A 19,763-nucleotide genomic window follows, 5' to 3' on the forward strand; every position below is an offset into this window, starting at 1 on the left:
ATCTAATAAAAAAAGGAAAAATGCACGAATGTACGTTGCTGTTAGACTGTCCGAAAGGCCGTAATTTCACCGGATAACATCTGGAATGCCTGGACAGATTTTCACAAGACTGATGGGAAGGTAATTGGCGCACGTAGAAATTATAGGATATTTTGTAATCGGCTCGCACATAACCCCGAGCGACCGCTGGTTATATAAATGTTAATAATCGTAAATTGTTAAGTTGAAAATTGGCAACCCTACCCGAAGTGGCCTGAATTCCGTTTTTGACATTTCTTTTTCAACGAGCTGTCAGCGTTTGCGGAGCGCTTTCGGGCTCGTATTTTAAATCCGAAGTAATCTCGTTGGATTTTATATTTTACTTTGTGTGAAGCAAATAATATCACTGCACAATGCCGCCTAAGTTTGACCCAAACGAAATTAAAATCGGTAAGGCAAGTGGCTCTACATTTTTAGATGGGTTAAAGTGATGTGATGTTAAGTTTATTTTTTGTATTTTAGTTAACTTAAGGTGTGTTGGTGGAGAAGTTGGTGCAACGTCGTCTTTGGCCCCTAAAATTGGTCCTCTTGGTCTTGTGAGTATTGAATTATAGGGTCACAATTTGACTAACCATAATTTTGTATCTGTCAAACATAACCTATACGGCGACAAGACATGATTTCATCAGTACATCACTATTTTAAAAAAAATTAAATGTTCAAACTATTGGTTGTCTTGTTGTCTACATCCTGGGGGGCGCCACCCTACCAGGCGCGTCCTTCCGGTTGGCGGATGGAAGGAACCCGCGACTCAGGATCGTGCTTCTAGCCCGTTCCCTGTCGCGGCTACTCCGAATGTCCAATAAGGAGTCGCGGACCAGGCCATGTGATTTCTGAGATTTTTGAATACAGTTATAAATATAAATGAATTTGTAATTTTGTGTTCTTCAGTCTCCTAAAAAGGTTGGTGATGACATTGCTAAAGCTACCAGTGACTGGAAGGGTCTGAAGATCACAGTGCAACTTGTTGTGCAAAACAGGCAAGCTCAGATTTCTGTGGTCCCGTCTGCAGCAGCCCTTATTATCAGGGCTTTGAAAGAACCTCCCCGAGACAGGAAGAAGCAAAAGAACAGTTAGTATTTAATTATATATATAAATATCAATATTAGTAAGTGATTAAGGTAAAATTGTTCTCCTTTTCAGATGTGTATCTTTTTTAATAGTAAGGATGGGTGTAATTAATATTACTATACTTTATACTGTAGTTTAAAATTAAAGTCCTATTTGTGGTACAAAACTTATCTTCCACATGTAATTCTTTAAATGTGTCTTGAATGTATAGATTAAATATTCTTTTACTTTTTAATTTCAGTTAAACACAATGGGAACATAACATTAGAAGATGTTATAACAATAGCTAAAACGATGCGGCCACGGTCCATGGCAAGAGAGCTGTCTGGTACAGTGAAGGAGATCCTTGGCACAGCGCAATCTGTTGGCTGCACCATTGATGGCAGACCACCACATGACCTCATTGATGACATCAACAGTGGAGCTTTAACTATTGATGAATAAATGGGACCTCTTTTGATTTAACATTTGTTTTATTGTTAAGTAGCCAGAAATATAGTAAATACATAATTTTGTGATATAGTCTTGAAAGAGTAAAGTTCTGTAACCTATACAGTTAATAAAATCGCTGTTGGTATATATGTTATAACACAAGAAAATATGTTTTGTGAATTTGGCATATCATTGATAGTGGGCGATCGCTAATTAAAACAAAGATGACTAAAAAAATCCTGCTTGTTCCTAAATAAACTTTCCCGATGATGTTACTACTAAACTTAAAATGTTAAAGCCAAGTAGGCACAAAATACCATGACTTGGACTATTCAATCAATGTAGGTTAGCAATAACTACAGCTTTCCAGAGAGTGGGGCGGGTTAAACAGTCGCTCCAAGGGGAAATTACGGCCTACTTAAGAATTTTTTTGGAGACCAATGAACTTTAAGTGAACTTTCAATGATAAAAGTTAACTTAAACTACTGAAATATATCCTGCAACATCAACTAATGTTTTAACATTTCACATCTAAATTACTAATAGAAAAATAATTAAAACTACCACTACAAATCGGCCAAATGACGCCTACTGCTGGGCATAGGCCTCCCCCCAAAGATCGTCACAATGATTGAGCCTGTACCTCGCATCAAGGATACGCCCGGAACCTTGACTACTACATAATTTAAACTCTCTTCAATCAACAATAAATGTAACCAAACCCTACGAAATTAATTCAGCGCAGTAAATGGGAGTAAAATGAGCTTGAATGAAAGACAGGTTCTAGATTTTGTTGAATTGAAAAATAGTAGTCTAGTCAGTTTGGGGTGTGAGATGAATCTGATTCGATAAAGTATTTAATCCTAGTCTAATGATAATCCTCTTAGAATGAATTTATATCGTTAAACCACTTGAAATCGTTCAATTTTCAAGACAACCCATTTTATTAATTAAAAGATTAGCTATGCTCTAAAATTAGTGATAATTTGAGAAATGCTATTTACTCTGTGCTATTTCAGAGAAACTGTTTTGTTGTCAACACTGTTCCCTCCAAGCAGAAATGTCAAAATGGCGTCAACGCAGGACGCTTGGTATATTTCTTTACTTGGTTTAGCAGAACATTTCCGTACATCTAATCCTCCTGACATAAAAAGTTGTATACAGTGTTTACAAGCGGTTTTTAATTTTAAACCACCCCAAAGGGTCGAAGCCAGAACTCACTTACAACTCGGAAATATTCTTTTGACACACACTAAAAACATTGACTTGGCGAGAACGCATTTAGAGCAAAGTGTAAGTTTTTTTATTGTTTGTTGCATATTTTGTCTACTTTAAGCTGTTAGAAAATTGTATTATTAGGTCCTTAACTTTGATATTTTTATCGAGCATAAATATCAATTTCCTTATGGTGATAACTTTACTATAAAATGTAAACAGTAATGTTGAAGTGGGTCATTTGGTGTTTTTGTTGTAGTGGTTCCTGTCACAAAGTATCAATGGATTTGACGACGTAAAGTTCGAGGCTGCGAGCGTATTAGCAGAGTTATTTGAGCAGCAGGGCCAACCAACTCATTCCAAGCCTATCCTTAGGAAGGCGATTGAGTTATCACAGCACAGTATATATTGGCACTGCAGATTAATTTTTCAACTTGCGGTACGAAAATTTAGATATATTAACATTTTAGGATTTTTACAGATAAAACATATATTCTTTAGAGAGATTTTTATATATGTTTAATTCAGAATTTTATATAAAACTATGATTTTGATCTTTCAATCTACCTTTTAACAGTTCTACTTATCAGTTTACTAAATGAAATAGACATAAGTAAAATAATAACCACTTTTCCAGTGGATATTTACTAAATAATGATATATAAAAAACTAATTTAAATAAGACCATACTAATGATAGCTGCCCATTCTAGACCTACCTAGATCAGCTGGTAACACCTACAACTAAATAGCTGTTATAAAGGAAGTTTTGTCTGAAAATGCTTACCTATATTTATTTCAGAAATAACATAATAAATGTGTAATCTATACTAATGTTATAAAGAGAAAAGATTTGTGTTTTTGGGATATTGTATGTATTGAAATAACTCAAAAACTAAGGTTCCAATTTTAAAAATTCTTTCACAACGAGAAAGATAATAAATCTTTCAGTAACAGGCTTTATTTTTATTTTACGTGGGCGAAGTTGTGAGCAACAGCTAGTATCATATAGATGGAGTCATATTTTAACATGTAGTTTTAAATTTGCAGCAAATCCATGCAACAGAGAGGGAATATGAAGTGGCAAGCAGCTTGCTGGCTGTTGGGGTGGACTATGCACAGATCTCGAATGTGGCTTATACCAGAGTACTGTTTTTGTTAAGTAGAGTTATGGTATGTATCTAATTATTTGGGATTGGTTGCTTATTGTAGTTATTTTGCATTTCAGTAACTTCCATCAATTTGGATTTTTTTATCATATTTGTTTTTTTTTTTTATTATCTGCATAGCATAACATAGTTAATGCAAAATATGGTTATGTTTATCTTTTGCTATTCCAGTTGTTGTTAATAGATAAAAAGATCCAAGAAGTGTTGCCACTGTTAAATCAGGCCGGACATCTTGTGGAGTCATGGACAGGAAGTCCTCATCAGAAGGAGTACCTCAAAGTCTTTTTCCTTGTTTTACAGGTATTGGACAGTTATTAATATTTTTTTTAGTCTATAATAAATAGTGACTTTTATCTTCTGCAGTATTGTTTCAAAATATAGGGATAAGTTCAAATTATATTTAAATTCAGTTTGAATTAAGAACATCTAAATGTCTGGTTTAAAACATAATCTTACTTCTTAATATTATAATTGTGTTGTTAGATGGAGGGATGGATGGTTTTGTTAGAGTATGTGGACTAAACGGCTGAACAGATCTTGATAAAATCTGGCATACCCATAGTGGATAGTCTCGAAGAACACATTTAATTTTGATTTTTTTTTAATTCCACGCGTCTAAGTCGCGGACTTAAGCTAGTATGCTGTAAATGCAGTTTTTTTCTTATTAAATGTTGGTCAAGTGGGTGACAACTTAAATGTCATAAATGTTGTAGGTGTGCCACTATCTAATGGCGGGGCAAGTGAAGAGTGTGAAGCCCTGCCTGAAACAGCTGCAGCAGAGCATCCAGACCATTATGGCGCCCACGTGGCCTGACGACGATGGTGACAACAAATGCTTATCTATATAATAAATTTGGAGTGTGTATGTAATATTGAGAGAAAAAAATTTTGGAAAATTCTAAATATATTTGAAATAGCTGGAATGATATTGAAGGGAAGGTGGCTGTGAACAGCTATAGTTAAATTATAATTTGAGACCGGACAATGTCTTAATCTTTTATTTTTTTAATTGGTTTTAATAAATATGATGGCACATTTATTTTCATCATGCATTATGTCCCTTGTATGACAATTTTGTCCAATAACTTCACTTCCTAACTTAAATAGGGTGAAAATAATATATAGACTATCTTGTAAAAGGTTATTAATTTTAAAAAAATATCTTTAAAAAATATGCTTTATCATGACAAAGTGTGTGTTCACGGTTTACTATATTAGTATGTATAAATATGTAATATTACAGCGGTGTGTGGCAGCGCGTCCAGCGAGTCGTTTGTATGGATGTCTCGACAGCAGCTGTATGTGCTGGTATACCTGGTCACAGTGATGCACTCCGCACAAGCTGGATATATGGACAAAGCGCACAAATATACTGAGAAAGCACTCGCACAGATCGACAAACTCACATGTAAGTTATAATTGTTTTTAATTAAATATTGCCAAAGACTTATATGTTTAATAGGAATTATGTTTCTTATTAATCTGATATCCTTAATTTGAATGGAAACCTCCCCCAAAATTAAATAGAATGGCATTTTCTGTTATTTACTTCTTTATTGATTCTGGTATAGGTGAGTACATTACTTACCAACAATCATACCATGATGTTCGAGACCATTGATGGCTCCGGGGTTAAGCACTTACCTGGTAATCTAATCAGTAAATGCAGATTCTGTGTTCACCTACGAGTTCCAATATGTCTAAATGTTTGAATATCAAATGTTACATAACTGCACATATCTCTGTATCTATTTTATCTAGGTATGTGGGGTTTGACCTATTAAAACTAGTGAAAAAGGAGTGGGTTCCGGGATCTCCATGGAACTCATCGGAATGTGGTTGTCTAGTAACTCTGGTTCCAAGTCCCTCAATGGTGACATATTGCACCTTTATTCATAAAAATAATTAATAATAAACGACATTATATTCGCAAGAAGAATACAACTAATTCAACTAGTGTCACAATACAATGAAAATAAAAAATATAGGATATAGATCTTTCTCTCATTTCAAATCTCCTGTTTAAACATGCAAAACTCCAAACGTGATTTTCCAAAAAACATAAATTTAGAGTTATTTCTTTTATGAATAAAGTGATATATAGGTTATGAGAGCGTTGGTGGCTCAGTGGTTTGAACACTTGATTTGTAATCTACAGGTCTTGGGTTCGAATCCCGCCATGTACCAATGTGATTTTCGATTTTTCGAATTTTCATATGTACATAATATACTCGACGTTCTTACGGTGAAGGAAAACATCGTGATGCAACTTGCACATATCGGCGAAGAAATTCAAAGATATGTGTGAAGTCAACCAACCCGCACTGGTCCAGCGTGGTTGACTATGGCCTAGTCACCCCTTATTAGGGTAGGCTCCGAGCCCCTCGGTGGGGACGTATAGTGAGCTGGTGATGATGATGATGATAGGTTATGTAAGATGATGTTTGTGTAGCGAGTGGCTGTGAGGAGGGCAAGAGCGGCGGGGCCCGCAGCGGCGCGGTGCTGGCGTGGCGGCTGCGCATGGCGCTGGTGGAGCACTCGGCGTTGTGCAGGCTCGTCACCGGCGGCAAGGCCAACGCGCTGCACGAGATCGCACGCGCAGCGCATCTGCTGGCGGTCGCTCCTACACGTATGTACTCATAGTATCCGAAACATAACGACTATTTATCTATATACAAAAGAAAATATATGTACAGTCGCGGAAATCTGTGATCTTCAGGAAAAATTGCCTCGTTAATTACAGGACAACTCAGCCTCTTCCTTCAAATAACTTGTTATAATAATTAAAAGAAACTAGCTTTGTATTACTAACCAACTTTTTTTCGTATAGACATTTATAAGCTGCATTGTATTGATTTTTGTTCATGTCTCGTTTCAAAATGTTTAAACGATTGTAGCTTTTAAGGTGGAACATCACCAGTTTCTCCGACTGTAACTTCGGTTTTTTTTTAAATCTAAGTTTATCGCTATTATATTAAATGTGTAATTTTTGTTTTGGGTGTTTTCTAAATGTGTCTCTCCTGTATTTAAAAATTATTTTCGTTCTTGTTGATAGAAGATTTTGAAGTTTTCCCTCTCTAGTGCAAATACTCTTATTCTTCTTCGATTTCTTTTCACTTCTGTTATGGTAGTTATATTTATTTTTTAATTATTCTTCTGTGTACGGTAGCGGGTAGCGCGGCTGCGCACACACCACAGCTGCACTGCCTATTGGGTCTGTACGCGATGTCTATGAACTGTATGGAGGCAGCGGAATCCCAGTTCCACACTGCTATACAAGTAAGTTAATCTTTTCATTTATATTGTATTATACTAGCTTTCGCCTGTGAATCCGCCTGCTCGGAATTAAGAAAAAAACTAAAGTAGCCTATGTGCTTTCTTCCAGATTATCTATTCAACAGTTTAGGCTACAAACTCTAAGAAACATCCATCCATCTAAACTTTCGCATTTATAATATAAGATTATCAATAAACTAGCTACTCTTGATAACCCATTAGAAAACATGAAACTGATTATTTTTATATTTTTTTTCAGATGTCACAAGAGAGGGACTTATGGATGTTTGCGAAACTCAACCTGGCTATTGTATACCTCCGAGGCCGAAGAGACAATGATTTGGCACAATTAATGGAACAGGTAAAATACTTGCTTAAACAAAAGTTCAGAGTCACTAATCGGTCCCTAAGTACGTTTCTAAATGTTCATTTAGTAAGAAAAATCATACTAATTTAATGATTAAACAACTGTGATAGTAAGATTGTGTAATGTAGGTGCGGCCGGAGGCGCTGCCCGCGTATGCGCATGGTCTACGAGCAGCTTCGTACTACGTGCTGGGGCTGCAAGCGTTCTTCCAAGCAAGATATAATGAAGCAAAGTAAGTTACTTTACTCTTTAGATAGTATTTAACTGGACTTGACTTTCAAAGTCTTTTTAAACGTGAAATTTAAAAATATCATAATGCGTGTTAATGCTGTCTCCTAATTGTTATGAAATATCAGATTCAATTTCCATACTTGTTTAAGTGCCAATCGCCTAATGGTTAAGAGTATGAATTCCTACGTGGTTGAGAGTTCGAAACCCGACATTCGACTACTATCGTAATCATAGCACAAGCCTAGAGCTTAGTTAGTGATAGTACAAGAAATATTAGTAAAAACGAAGAGTAAAGTTAACTTTTTATTCTTTTTACAGACGATACCTCCGCGAGACTCTGAAGATGGCGAACGCTGAGGACCTGAACCGTTTAACGTCATGCTCGCTGGTGCTGCTCGGACACATCTTCTTATCCATCAACAACTCCCGCGAGAGCATGAACATGGTCACCCCCGCCATGCAGCTCGCCAGCAAGATACCTGATGTACATGTGCAGCTATGGGCCTCCGCTATACTTAAAGGTATATATACTTATGTACTAATATAATATAAACACTTCTTTGTTATTATTATTATTTATTGAAAACATTACATGACACAAATTAAAAAATATGCACAAATATGGCCCCGCAAAAACCATATAATTGGTTTGTCCGTGGGTGCGCTGGTTTTTTTTTGTGTAGAATTACATAAAATACATACTTATATAAATAAAATATTATATATACTGTATAAAATAATTTGTTATGCAAGATAAATTGTTATGTAAATAAATTGTTATGTAAGTTTTCAGAAATCACAGTATGTTTTTTTATTAAAGAAATGCACTTAAGAGATGGTTTAGGGTATGTATGCTATTAAGCTTAGTGAGTGAGTTCATTGATAAAAAACCTCTACAAAAAAGGGAAAAACCCACAGGTCAACACTAGTAATGCATCCAGGTTGCCAGTTATTTGAATTCTCAGCCTATACCCAGAGACTTCATTATCATTTGAGCACTAGCAATAGAAAGTTTTACGGAATGTGAACAATAAAATTAACTTCTCATAATGGATCAAAGTAAAAATTCAAATCTATTATTTCTATGGAAATTATACCCAACAAACAATCTTTTTCAGACTTATACCGTCTTGCTGGCGATACTGAGCGGGAGAACGAAGCATACCAGATGCACTGCAACTACTCGCAGGCATTATTGAAAGACCACTTCCAAGCGACGCAGTTACCGCAGCACGTGCTGGTGCAGTGGACTAGTGGTCCTCCGCCTGCGCTGCCTCCAGCGCTGCCCCCAGCATCACTCCCCAACACCACATAGTGGCTGCACCACTCACCAGCCTGCGACACCGACTGGCCCGGTGTAACGCAGCTGGTGGACTTATTGGATTAACAGTGCTACAGTGTCAGTGATATTGCAGTAATCAGTGCTCCCAAGTGTCCCGTCTGTGCATTTTTGTGTCAATGATATGATTTTTGGTGTAATTGGTTCACAATGTGTCAGTGATAGAAGCCCAAGAGTAAGTGCACCCATAGGTGTGGCCTATGTACTGGTGAGGCAGCTGTCTAAATAATATAATAATCAGCAAACTATAGGCATTGGGAAGTCATTGGATGTGGAAGGCGGAGGACCGCATTCTGTAGAGGGTATTGGGGAAGACCAATGTCCAACAGTGGGCAGACAAAGGCTTATGATTATGATGATGATGAAAAAACTAAATCCAAGGTTTTATCATGATTAATGTATAACACCCTGTATCTGTTTTATTTGAGTTATCCAAAAAAATAGTTATTGTTCACTTTCACCACAAAATTTTCGATAACAAATTGCAATCTTGATGATATTAAGTATTCTAATTTTGTGCAGTATTCCACTAACAAAATTCTTGCATCTTACAATGACAAATTCCGCATCACAGATATAACCGAATTTGAAGAAGTGAGTTGCGCAAACTAAGTGATAACAATAAAAATCATTAAGCCGCATACTGATCAACCACTTTTCAAAGACATACTAACTGTGTCCTATTGGTTATCGTTCTGTATCAACTCAATCCATACTAAATGGATAATTAATCCATATAATTAAGGTGGAACACCGCCAAATTGCCTAATTGTACTTCACAGGTCATAGAAAGGGTGAGGTAAGCACTGTCCCACCTGGCCTACACCCATGAGTGCACTCAAGTGTCACTGACAATATAATAGAATTAAGTGTACCTGTTAATATCAGTGATACAATATGATTTAGTAATAAATCATTCACATCTATAGTACATGCACCAGACCATTAAAACCCTAGCCTGGTATTAACAGTCTAGTGTACCTATTAGTGCTTATAAAAGACTGGGTCATGAGAGTTGTTGTAAAACCCCTAAAGTACAGTGAGTGTTAATGTCACAACTGAATGTGTAAATTCCTTTTACGATGTAAAATTATTACAGTTACAAGTTATGTAGGATATGTGTACATTTGTAAAACTTTTTTTTTATCTAACAAATTGTCTTGGAATGGGATCTCGAAAATGTATCAAGTATTATTATAGTTATATAATGTTGTAAACCTTCAAATTCCATTAATTTTTATCTATGTAGCTTTTATTTGAGCTTTTCTGAGAATTTAAGCTTTATCATTTTGGCCTCAAGAGAGCTTCCCATAATCTATTTGCTCAAGGTTGCAAGAGTACACTAAATAATTAAAAAAGTTGACTATTTCAAGTTATATTGTAATAAATGAACACTCGAAGATTAAAAATAATTTGGCTTTTCTATCTATATAGACTATTGCATATTTTTAACAAGTAATTTGATGAAAATTGAAACATTTTGTCTTGCACCCAACATGTATAAAATTTAAATGTTCATTTGGAGCAAGGTAAAGAATTATTTATTTTTATTTGTTACACAAAATCATCTCTAAAAGCCTAATTTTTTAAAATCCCTACTAGAAAAACACATTTATTAAACAAAATAATAAAAGCAAATGCAGTATGTATAAAAAAATAAAATTTAACTTTCTTGGTATAAGCAATGAATACTTATTTATTTTTTTAATTAATCAATTTCGTTTTTATAAGATTTTTATCTTTTTATTTACTAGTCTTTAACTTAACAATTAGCTCATTGCCCTAAGCACTATTTGACTGTCCATGTACTAATATAAGCTTGTTCCAATTTGTAAAAATGTGCTTAAAATAAGAGATACTTATAAAACACATCCCTGACTATCCCTTTTATGTTTAAAAGGCATGAAAATTCTTTCAATTTGTATTATTGTATCTGCAAATGTTGATATCTGGGCAGGGGTCATTTCGCTATTTTGGCGAATTCCGGTGACTACTCCCTAATTAGTCACCTTTTACTATAAAAGAAAATGAGTTACAATACAGATGCAGAAAAAGATTTTTAAAAACAAAATCAGTTTATGTTAAGAGGTATTAGAAACATTTTTATTGTAATTATTTTGCAAATATGTAACCAATATCCAATGTCGAAATATAGTATTTACTGTAATAGAACATTATAATTGTCCTATTCTTTTTTATGTAAATTATTAATAATTGCAAAAACATCTATTGCATGAATTACTAAATAATAATGATTGTGACGTTTCTAATTAAAATACAGTCAGTTGCATAAATGTGTACTCATTTACAAATCTTCAGAAACTTGTATACTACAGTTAATGAAGATTCGTAAATGTATACATATGTAGCTGACTAATTATTCTCATATGTGATTTCTCTGCACTGTCGACTGATAAAATTGTACATATACACGTCTATTATAAAATCAATGAACAAAGACGTCTGATATTTATTAAATTCTTAGTTTGCAAGCGATTGTTTGTATATGGTTAAATAATATAGTTAAATATCTCATAGATGTTTCCTCAAACGCAGTTGTCATGGACGGTCTCCGGCGTTCATTTTAGATTTTAAATAAAACTCAATGTTATTTTTGTATAAAATGTTAAACTGATTTCCGTTACACGGGGGCTCCATCCACAAGTGAGTTTACGCAACCAATTACTATGTATTACGCGTGCGCAATAACATGCTACCTAAATCTGATGACGTAGATAATATAAATATAAATTACAAGACATGTATGGTATAATAATAATGCAAATTATATGCAGGAGTATAAACATGTCTTTATTTTCTTTATTGAATGCAATAACGTCATTATTGTCTCATGTTATTGTTCACAAGTAATGTACCCCCAAAATGCTTTCTGTTACATTGCACTTGTATCTGTGTATTAGTTGAAAACAAGTTGAGTTAGGCACTTTTTTGCGTAATAGCAAAGCAAATATGTTAAAAAATATCCTATAACTATGGTCGCTAAAAAATATTTGTTATTTGAATATGTTTTTAGCAATAACTTATTGTTAAACCGCTCAACAATGTTTGAAGTTATTCACGTTTTGTTAAATATTTAATCGATTTTCTAGGAGACAGTCAGATGCAGCCTTACGGAGGGGGGTATGTTTGCTGTTGTTAATATGTAAATAAAAGTTGAACTATTGTAAATAATAAAATTATAAATATATGTTTTTTGGTATATATGGTTTTTATTCAATTACAAACACATCTAGTTTACTTAAGTATAATAAAAAACTTATTCAGACGGTATAAAGTTCTTTATGCACAATGCAGTCCAGCGCTGGAATTCAACTGGAATAAAGCAAACCCATACTGAAATGTCTGTAAGTTACATTTTTCCAGTTGTAATAAGCATATTGGAATAATGTAAACTTGGCATAAAATTCACTGTAACAAAATTGTTTGCTTATGAAAGAATATTGTAAACAACAAAATACTTTTAATTGCTACTGCATGAATATACACTACAAATAGAGAATTCTCCTCCGATAGGTTCGGAGTAATGTGGCGGATCGGGCCCAAGGTTGTTCTTTCTGTAGAATGTGTCGCGAAGTAAGGCACAGCGCCCTTTGTTCACATCTCTAGCTGGTAGCCTGGATTTGCTCTGTTGCCAGCCGTAATCACAGCTTGTGGTCGCGCGATAGTTGAACCTTTGAAATAAAACATTTTATAAAGCGTTTCAAATAAGAATGTACCTGAACCTTTATCATCAACTATATTGTGACGTCATAGCACTCAATTCTAAAAATAAGAATTTCTTCGCAAAAAAATATTTAAGCAAATATTTTTTTTGGAATTCTTTTTCGCCATAGAGAGGTCGTTGACCCGCAGTTTTTTCAAACTGAATATCACTTCGGCCTTTTACATTTGGTATTTTACAAGGACCTTTAATGGTATGCACTAGTTAATTAAAGCGTCACTAACTTATCCTCCGGTGATTTTTTGTATCTCTGTTTTAAATATCTGACGGTAGAGCCTTTCTCTGTGCTGCCGTACAGTAAGTTGACCACTTCAGGTTCAATGGCCTTCATCTCAGTGCATTCTTCAGACTGAATTAACTCGCGCGGCGGAACTGGTTTAGCGTAAATTCGAGGCTCGTCTAATAACTAAAATATGAAAATGCAAGTCATTAAAAATTGACGGTAGACATAGATTTAGATCTCTTCTGAAGGGACTACAATATTGATCTTTGACATGAACTAATTAACGATTGGTAAAAGTTGGACCTAATTTTCAGAAACCTCCAAAATATATTTGAATATGATTTGGACTTATTCAATGTTATTTAAAAGATAAATCCGGTACCGCTAAATACTTCTTAGCTAAAGCTATAGAGGCGTCTATTTCGCGGACTTGCTTTTCCTTATTGGCTTCTAAGACATTGAGTAAATTTTTCTGGTTCCATTCTCTAATCCTTTGTTCAGATCTGACCAGAGCGTCCGCGTAGAAAGCGGAAATTTCTGGTGATCCCATTTTGTTGTTAAATTACACAACACAATTTTGAAAAAACGGTTCTGACTAAATTTGATTGATGATTAAATGTTGCCATTGTACAAATGTTTTTTATTCCAGCCATAAAGTTTTCCTTTTTCATACAAATTCAATTATGTAAGTTATAAAACGCTAAAAAAAACTACGTTTCGCGATCATGTTTCGGTAAAAATTGATTAAAACCCCTTTACTCGAATGATAATTTGGGACAAAGCACTAAATAATTACGCGAGTTTTTTTTGATAAAAAACATTTTATTAATAAAAACTAAACAAAACGACGAATTCTTAACACTTAACACATATACAATAGATGTCTTATATGCATACCCGAGAGACGGAATGTATTTAGAAGATTATTCAAACACAAGAAACATACATTAAAACAACTTAAATTAAAAAAAAAACTTTGTATATAGTCCAAATAAAATAAATTAAATAACAATGGTGACATTCTTTCATATTATAATATTACCTTTAAATAATAATTACTGTTGCAAACATATTTTATGTCTATAATTATTGAGGTTTAGAGGATTTTTTAAATTTTATAATAATCTATACCAACAAGTAAGTCTTAAAAAACATGCACACAATATTATTAAATATACTTATTGGTTCTAGAACAATTGGTTACAAGGTTTGGAAAATCCGTGACTCTAGTCTATGTGGACGGTTTGCTTTTTAAATACATTATGGTCAGCTTATGAATTGAAAAAGGTTCTTATGAAAATTAAAATAAATGTAGGGAATAAAGAAGTCAAAATATAACAGTCAATATTTTCAAACAATAGCTAAGTTACAGATACCATCTAACTTTGATCAACAATTAAAAAAGAATTATGTATCTCTAGAATTTTAAAACAAATATCATTTGGACAGGTCAGAATAACTTTTCTAGCTTAAAATACAGATCGTTAAACTATCAGAAGAATCACTTAGCACATTATCTCTTTACTTCCACAATATCGTCTTTTTCAACTTTGGTATTGGACTGTGCAGAACTTTTGAATAATCTTCTCAAATCACAAAACTTCACAATGTTTGAAATATAAAAAGTACCCCACAATCAATTCTGACTTTGAGATCTTGGTGTTTTACGTCCCATAACTGGACTTCCACCCATCTGTCGGAGAAGACCTCGTAGACCTCGTGCTTCTCGTAGGCCACTGTCAAGCTGTTCTGCTGGGACTGCACAGAAGTCATCAACTAGAGGCATGGGCCCACTGAGTCTATCAGAGTACTGGGCTAAGCGGGACTGATGGCCTATTGGTGAGGTCTTATCTAAAGACTGTTGCTGCATCTGGAAATACAATAACAATATTGTTAAAAAAAAAGTCAAGTGTCCTTAGTCAGCTAAGGACAGCTTATGGAGTTCCTAGGGAAACAAAAATCTGCAAACCATAAGTTGGTTTTATTTAAATTTATCCTTTCACTAACTGTTCCTGTGCGGCTTCATCCATATGAAATTAAAAACTTTATTTTATTGTTTACACCTGTCAAATTCTCAACTGCAAATGTCAAAATACCAATTACCTTACTATGGTAATCTTGCTTCTTGGTGTTAGCAGCTCATATCATATGTTCTCTTTATTAAAAAAAGAGTTATTAAAAAATATGCTGTAATTGCTGGCATCTTAGGCAACAAAGAAGTGTGTGTTTACACTTTATTATAATAGTATAGATTATGCACCATACAGGGTATACCAACCCATGTTCCACAATATTATTAGAAATTTGACCTACTCACTAGCTATTTATAATTAAAAACAAGCCCAGACAGAGGTCATTGATTCACGATTTGATGCAATTTTATGAGCATTGCCTTAGAGGTGGATGTTTAAAATTTTTTACACAAATTCTAATGCCATCAACAGAGAATTATAACTAGTTTGTATGTTTAGATTAAATATATCTGAGTAAACTATATCACCTTGCCTCTGAGTGCTGTAATTTCATCCTGTAATTTCTTCACCAAAGTTGCATCACTTTCATAGCTGGTGAGTGTGGGCTGTGGCATGCATTGGAAGACCGTCGCCAACAGATTGTGTAGCGACACCAGTACACTGTCCTGCCAACCTCGTGTGAAGTATAAGCTGAATGAAGGGTTTTCTTCTGGTTTCTGAATATATGGCAACACTAAAAATAAATAAGAATGAAATGAAAGCTCATAAAAACAGTTTTAAAAAGCTTTTTGTACTTTTAAAATACTTACTAAACCATTCTTTCCACTCATTTTGACCTTGTAATTCTGGCAGCATTTTTGACAAAAACTCAGATACTTTTTCATTTCTCACACCTCCCGTGCTTTGTGCTGCTGTTACTAAATACATTTTATACAAGCTATATTCTATTTTACGTACAGCTGAAATAAACAATTAGTTTGTTATAAAAAAACTTCATTTGTTTAACATACAATAACAACATTTTGTACACTTACCTGGTTGCACGTGTACCTCTAATTTTGAAAATACCAAGCTGTCTAAGTGCGACCAATATTCCTTAAGGCCAGCGAGGTCGGAAACATTAACGTAATGTAATATTTGGTCCACAATTTTGTCAACTCTAAATCCTTTGTCTTTATCAGCCTTCAAATCATTATCAAATGCTTTAACAGTTGATGTAAAACCACGAAAAAGTAAATATTCTCGTACCAATTCATCCACAAACTGTATATGAGCCATTTTTATACGATATGGAATGATATAAATGTTACTTATTAGAATTAATATTTATTTACAAAATGTTACGGACATTAAATTGGAAAGCTCATTTTGACATTAATTTGACAGTTGCTAACTGATGGCATACAGATTATGATAGATTGTGCAAGGACCGTTCAGCCAGTTCAATGAGAAAAGGTATAAATGTTCATTGACGTTTAGAGGAGAGTTGTCTCTTGGCTGTCAACGTCAATGTCAGTATTTCTTTCAAAACACTGTCCTTTTTTTTACTTTTCTTAATTGTATTTTTCACACTTTTTATAAATTGTCTTGAAATGGATCAATGGATTAAAGAAGGTTTATCAAGAATCTTGGATTTTCAAATTCCTGAAGATCTCATCAAGTGAGTAACTTTTAAAATTGTTTGAAGTAAAAAAGTTTTTTTCCTTAATTACACCATATTTATCTATTTTCAGCTATATAAATTCTATTGAAAACGAAAATGACTTAAATGAATACATGAAAACTCTATTGGATTTCGACAATTCTCAACATAAGTCATTTTTCCTGGAACTTTGTAAAAAGAAGTTCCCCAATAGGGGTATGTTATTGAAAATTCCTATTCAAGTTAAATACTAGGATTCACAATAAAATACAGCTTATAATAATAAAATGTTTCGTTATAATATCAGGTAATACAATAACAAGGCCGCAAAAGAAAAAGATTTCAAAAAATAAACAGCAACAAGACATAAATGTAGAAGTGCCAGTACCACAAGTCGCACAGCTCCCAGAAGCAGATTCAAAGACTAAAAAGAAGACTAAGTATGTCAATTTGTATTCCCAAGAGGGAAAAAATGCACAAGTTGTTTTGCTTAAAGGTAAATAATTTTTAAATATTCATCCAAACAGTGAATAATCAAAACAAATTATTTATTACTGATTTAATTTCATGAATGTGAAAACAAGAAAACATGCCATTATTTTAATTTTAAACAAAAGCATAAGAGAACACTTCTAAGTGGCCAACTGCCTTTCAATAGCACAATACACACCAATATTGCTCTATTTGTAACATTAATATGTAAACATTCACAATAAATCTGCAATTTTTAACAACATGTTCTTTTAACAACTCACTATTATGTTCAGGTAGGCACCATTGTGATTGTCAAGCGTCTAAACATGAGTTGATCAACAACTGTCTGCAGTGCGGCAGAGTTGTCTGCAAACAGGAGGGCTCAGGCCCTTGTCTATTCTGCGGAAATCTTGTAAGTATTTAGTATCGACACAACTTATTTATACAGTATTTTATGTAGTTTGAATTGTCTTTATAACGGTTAGTTTTCACTATTGGTATGATTGCATAACATTCTAGCTTATCCGCGACTTTGTTCTCGCATGTACTAATTGTATAAAGAGGAAAGATTTGTATTTTTGGACCGATTTCAATTTTCTTTCAAATTCTTTCGTAATTAAAAAGCTATGTTATCACTTAGTAACATGGGCATTATTTTTTAAGTTCACATAGACAAAGATCTGTTAAGCTGTTTTGAATATATCTAGTAACAAACATCTATCCATATATTTGCAATTATAATATTTGCGTGAAGTATGGTTTCATTATATTTTTACAGGTTTGTACTCCCGAAGAACAGAAGGAAATTAATGCAAAGACAAAAGCAAGCGCTAAGCTTGTGGAGTCTTTGATGGAGAGGAACAGGCCTAAAGGTTGGGAGGCGGCTGTTTCACACCGGAATAGATTACTAGAGTATGATCGTACTAGGTAAATATTTCTTACTTGTTATAAAATACACTTTAGTGAACTCTCAGAATTAGGACATAAATGTCTATTTTTAAAGGTCTACTTTTATTGTATTAGAGTGGGTGCACCTTTGTCTAAACTATTGGACAATAGTTGTGCGATTGTCGATTGTTTCGCAGTCAATTCCACCGTTTAGTTGCACAACTAAAAATCTAACCAAGGCGCGACTAAACAGTTGTACGATAGTTTAGTCAAAAGTGTGGGCGCCGTATACTAGTCTTAATACAGGCTTTTGGCAGTATTTAACATGAATAATGTGTTGTTTAAAATCCTAGGGAAAAAAAACAGTTAAGTGTTGCAAGTTCTTCAACAAAGCTGGCAACTTCTTCTTCTTCTGTTGCTCTACAGCCCTTTGTGGGCCTTGGCTTGCTCCAGCAATTTTTTCCATTTCGGCCTATCTCTGGCCGTGGTCCTCCAGTTCGCTATGCCAACGGTTTTCACATCTCGACTTATGCCGTCTATCCACCGGAGCTTTGGCTTCCCTCTGCTGGCGATGCTGGCAACACTGTTACAATTTTTTTTTTTGTTTTTCTATACTGTAGAACCTCGATAACTCAAACATCGGTAATTATATAACTTCAAAAAATAATATGTTCCCTTCCCATCAGAGCCAAAAACTTCTACAACAAAGACCCTTGATAACTTAAAATATTTTGGATTTCCCTTGGACTATAAGTTATCGAGGTTCTACTGTATATTTATTGTGTATGTTTGCAGTGAGCGTCGTACTCGTGTGACGGACGATGACAGCGACTACTTCAGCGCGTCCAGCGTATGGCTGAGCGCGGCGGAGCGCGACAAGCTCGCTAAGTACCAGCAGACCTTGCATGACAAGAAGCACGCCTCCAGACTTACTAAGAAGATGACCTTCGACTTTGCAGGTATACCCTTACTTATCTGCAGTTTAAATTTTTTATGCTAGGATTTGTCTACTTTTTTATGCAAAACTAGCTTTTGTCCGCAACTCCGTCTACGTTTAAATATAACAACATCTATGATAAATTTAATTGCGATCCGTTTAGGCGGCAAACTCTAACAAACATCCATCCATCTAAACTTTTGCGTTTATAATATTAGTAAAATTTAGACATAAATTGCGTACGCGAAAGTTACAAAGCCTTCATTGATGTTTGAAGTTCTAGCTAGCATAAGGATTAAAGCTAATATTTTTTTTCTGTTTATTATCTTTGAGAATTAACATATTTTTTGTTCTTATTTTGTCGGACATATGTGCCATTGGAGGTCATGTAATGTCTTTGTCCAGGTCGTCAAGTGATAGAAGACAACAGCATAGACTACGAGGTGGATGAGGAGCAGGTGCGGCAGCTGTCGGGCGGGGGTGGAGGTGGTGGGGGCGGGGGCGGAGGGCCGCAGCCGCTGCTGCAGGGGCTGCTCACTGACACCGACAGAGATGTTGCCCCTGGAGTTAACGCACCGCTTTTACAGGTAATCACACTAATATTATAAATGCGAATGTTTAGATGGACGTTTGTTAGAGTTCGAATTTAAATGACTAAATATATTTCAATGTAGATGTATATGATAGCCAGAAAGAACACATATACTCACTTCTGTTGTTTTTAATTTCTCGAGGACGGAGACGCA

At 34.5% G+C, this 19,763-nt stretch overlaps 5 protein-coding genes across 5 annotated transcripts in view; 3 read left to right on the forward strand and 2 right to left on the reverse strand.

Moving 5' to 3' along the window:
* The first annotated feature begins 263 nt into the window (after positions 1–263).
* On the forward strand, positions 264–1,575 carry LOC106102454 (60S ribosomal protein L12). The gene is made up of 4 exons (XM_013281939.1): positions 264–429; positions 502–575; positions 931–1,111; positions 1,352–1,575. Exons 1-4 carry the CDS (start codon positions 393–395, stop codon positions 1,552–1,554), a joined length of 495 nt encoding a protein of 164 aa, XP_013137393.1. The 5' UTR covers positions 264–392; the 3' UTR covers positions 1,555–1,575.
* A 999-nt stretch (positions 1,576–2,574) lies between these two features.
* On the forward strand, positions 2,575–10,785 carry LOC106102500 (MAU2 chromatid cohesion factor homolog). The gene is made up of 12 exons (XM_013281997.1): positions 2,575–2,835; positions 3,017–3,196; positions 3,807–3,929; positions 4,097–4,225; positions 4,639–4,747; positions 5,169–5,333; positions 6,378–6,554; positions 7,095–7,204; positions 7,461–7,562; positions 7,697–7,800; positions 8,118–8,320; positions 8,918–10,785. Exons 1-12 carry the CDS (start codon positions 2,611–2,613, stop codon positions 9,112–9,114), a joined length of 1,824 nt encoding a protein of 607 aa, XP_013137451.1. The 5' UTR covers positions 2,575–2,610; the 3' UTR covers positions 9,115–10,785.
* A 1,559-nt stretch (positions 10,786–12,344) lies between these two features.
* LOC106102182 lies at positions 12,345–13,719 on the reverse strand. The gene is made up of 3 exons (XM_013281594.1): positions 13,486–13,719; positions 13,105–13,286; positions 12,345–12,830 (listed from the first exon to the last, which is right to left on the reverse strand). The coding sequence occupies exons 1-3, from the start codon at positions 13,651–13,653 to the stop codon at positions 12,620–12,622; spliced, it is 561 nt and encodes a 186-aa protein (XP_013137048.1). The 5' UTR covers positions 13,654–13,719; the 3' UTR covers positions 12,345–12,619.
* A 364-nt stretch (positions 13,720–14,083) lies between these two features.
* LOC106102459 (WD repeat-containing protein 91) lies at positions 14,084–16,461 on the reverse strand. The gene is made up of 4 exons (XM_013281948.1): positions 16,111–16,461; positions 15,886–16,035; positions 15,604–15,809; positions 14,084–14,973 (listed from the first exon to the last, which is right to left on the reverse strand). Exons 1-4 carry the CDS (start codon positions 16,352–16,354, stop codon positions 14,740–14,742), a joined length of 834 nt encoding a protein of 277 aa, XP_013137402.1. The 5' UTR covers positions 16,355–16,461; the 3' UTR covers positions 14,084–14,739.
* Positions 16,462–16,598: 137 nt separating this feature from the next.
* The window catches only part of LOC106102141 (activating signal cointegrator 1), a 6,391-nt gene continuing 3,226 nt past the window's right edge, over positions 16,599–19,763 (forward strand). The window contains exons 1-7 of the mRNA XM_013281551.1: positions 16,599–16,736; positions 16,810–16,934; positions 17,026–17,214; positions 17,486–17,604; positions 17,971–18,119; positions 18,876–19,039; positions 19,423–19,604. Of these exons, the coding sequence (XP_013137005.1) occupies positions 16,669–16,736; positions 16,810–16,934; positions 17,026–17,214; positions 17,486–17,604; positions 17,971–18,119; positions 18,876–19,039; positions 19,423–19,604 (996 nt within the window). The 5' untranslated portion in view covers positions 16,599–16,668. The remainder of the gene's footprint in view (positions 16,737–16,809; positions 16,935–17,025; positions 17,215–17,485; positions 17,605–17,970; positions 18,120–18,875; positions 19,040–19,422; positions 19,605–19,763) is intronic.

The sequence above is a fragment of the Papilio polytes genome, unplaced genomic scaffold (assembly GCF_000836215.1).
Source record: "Papilio polytes unplaced genomic scaffold, Ppol_1.0 DF823923.1, whole genome shotgun sequence".
In the NCBI taxonomy this organism is placed as follows: Eukaryota; Metazoa; Arthropoda; class Insecta; order Lepidoptera; family Papilionidae; genus Papilio; species Papilio polytes.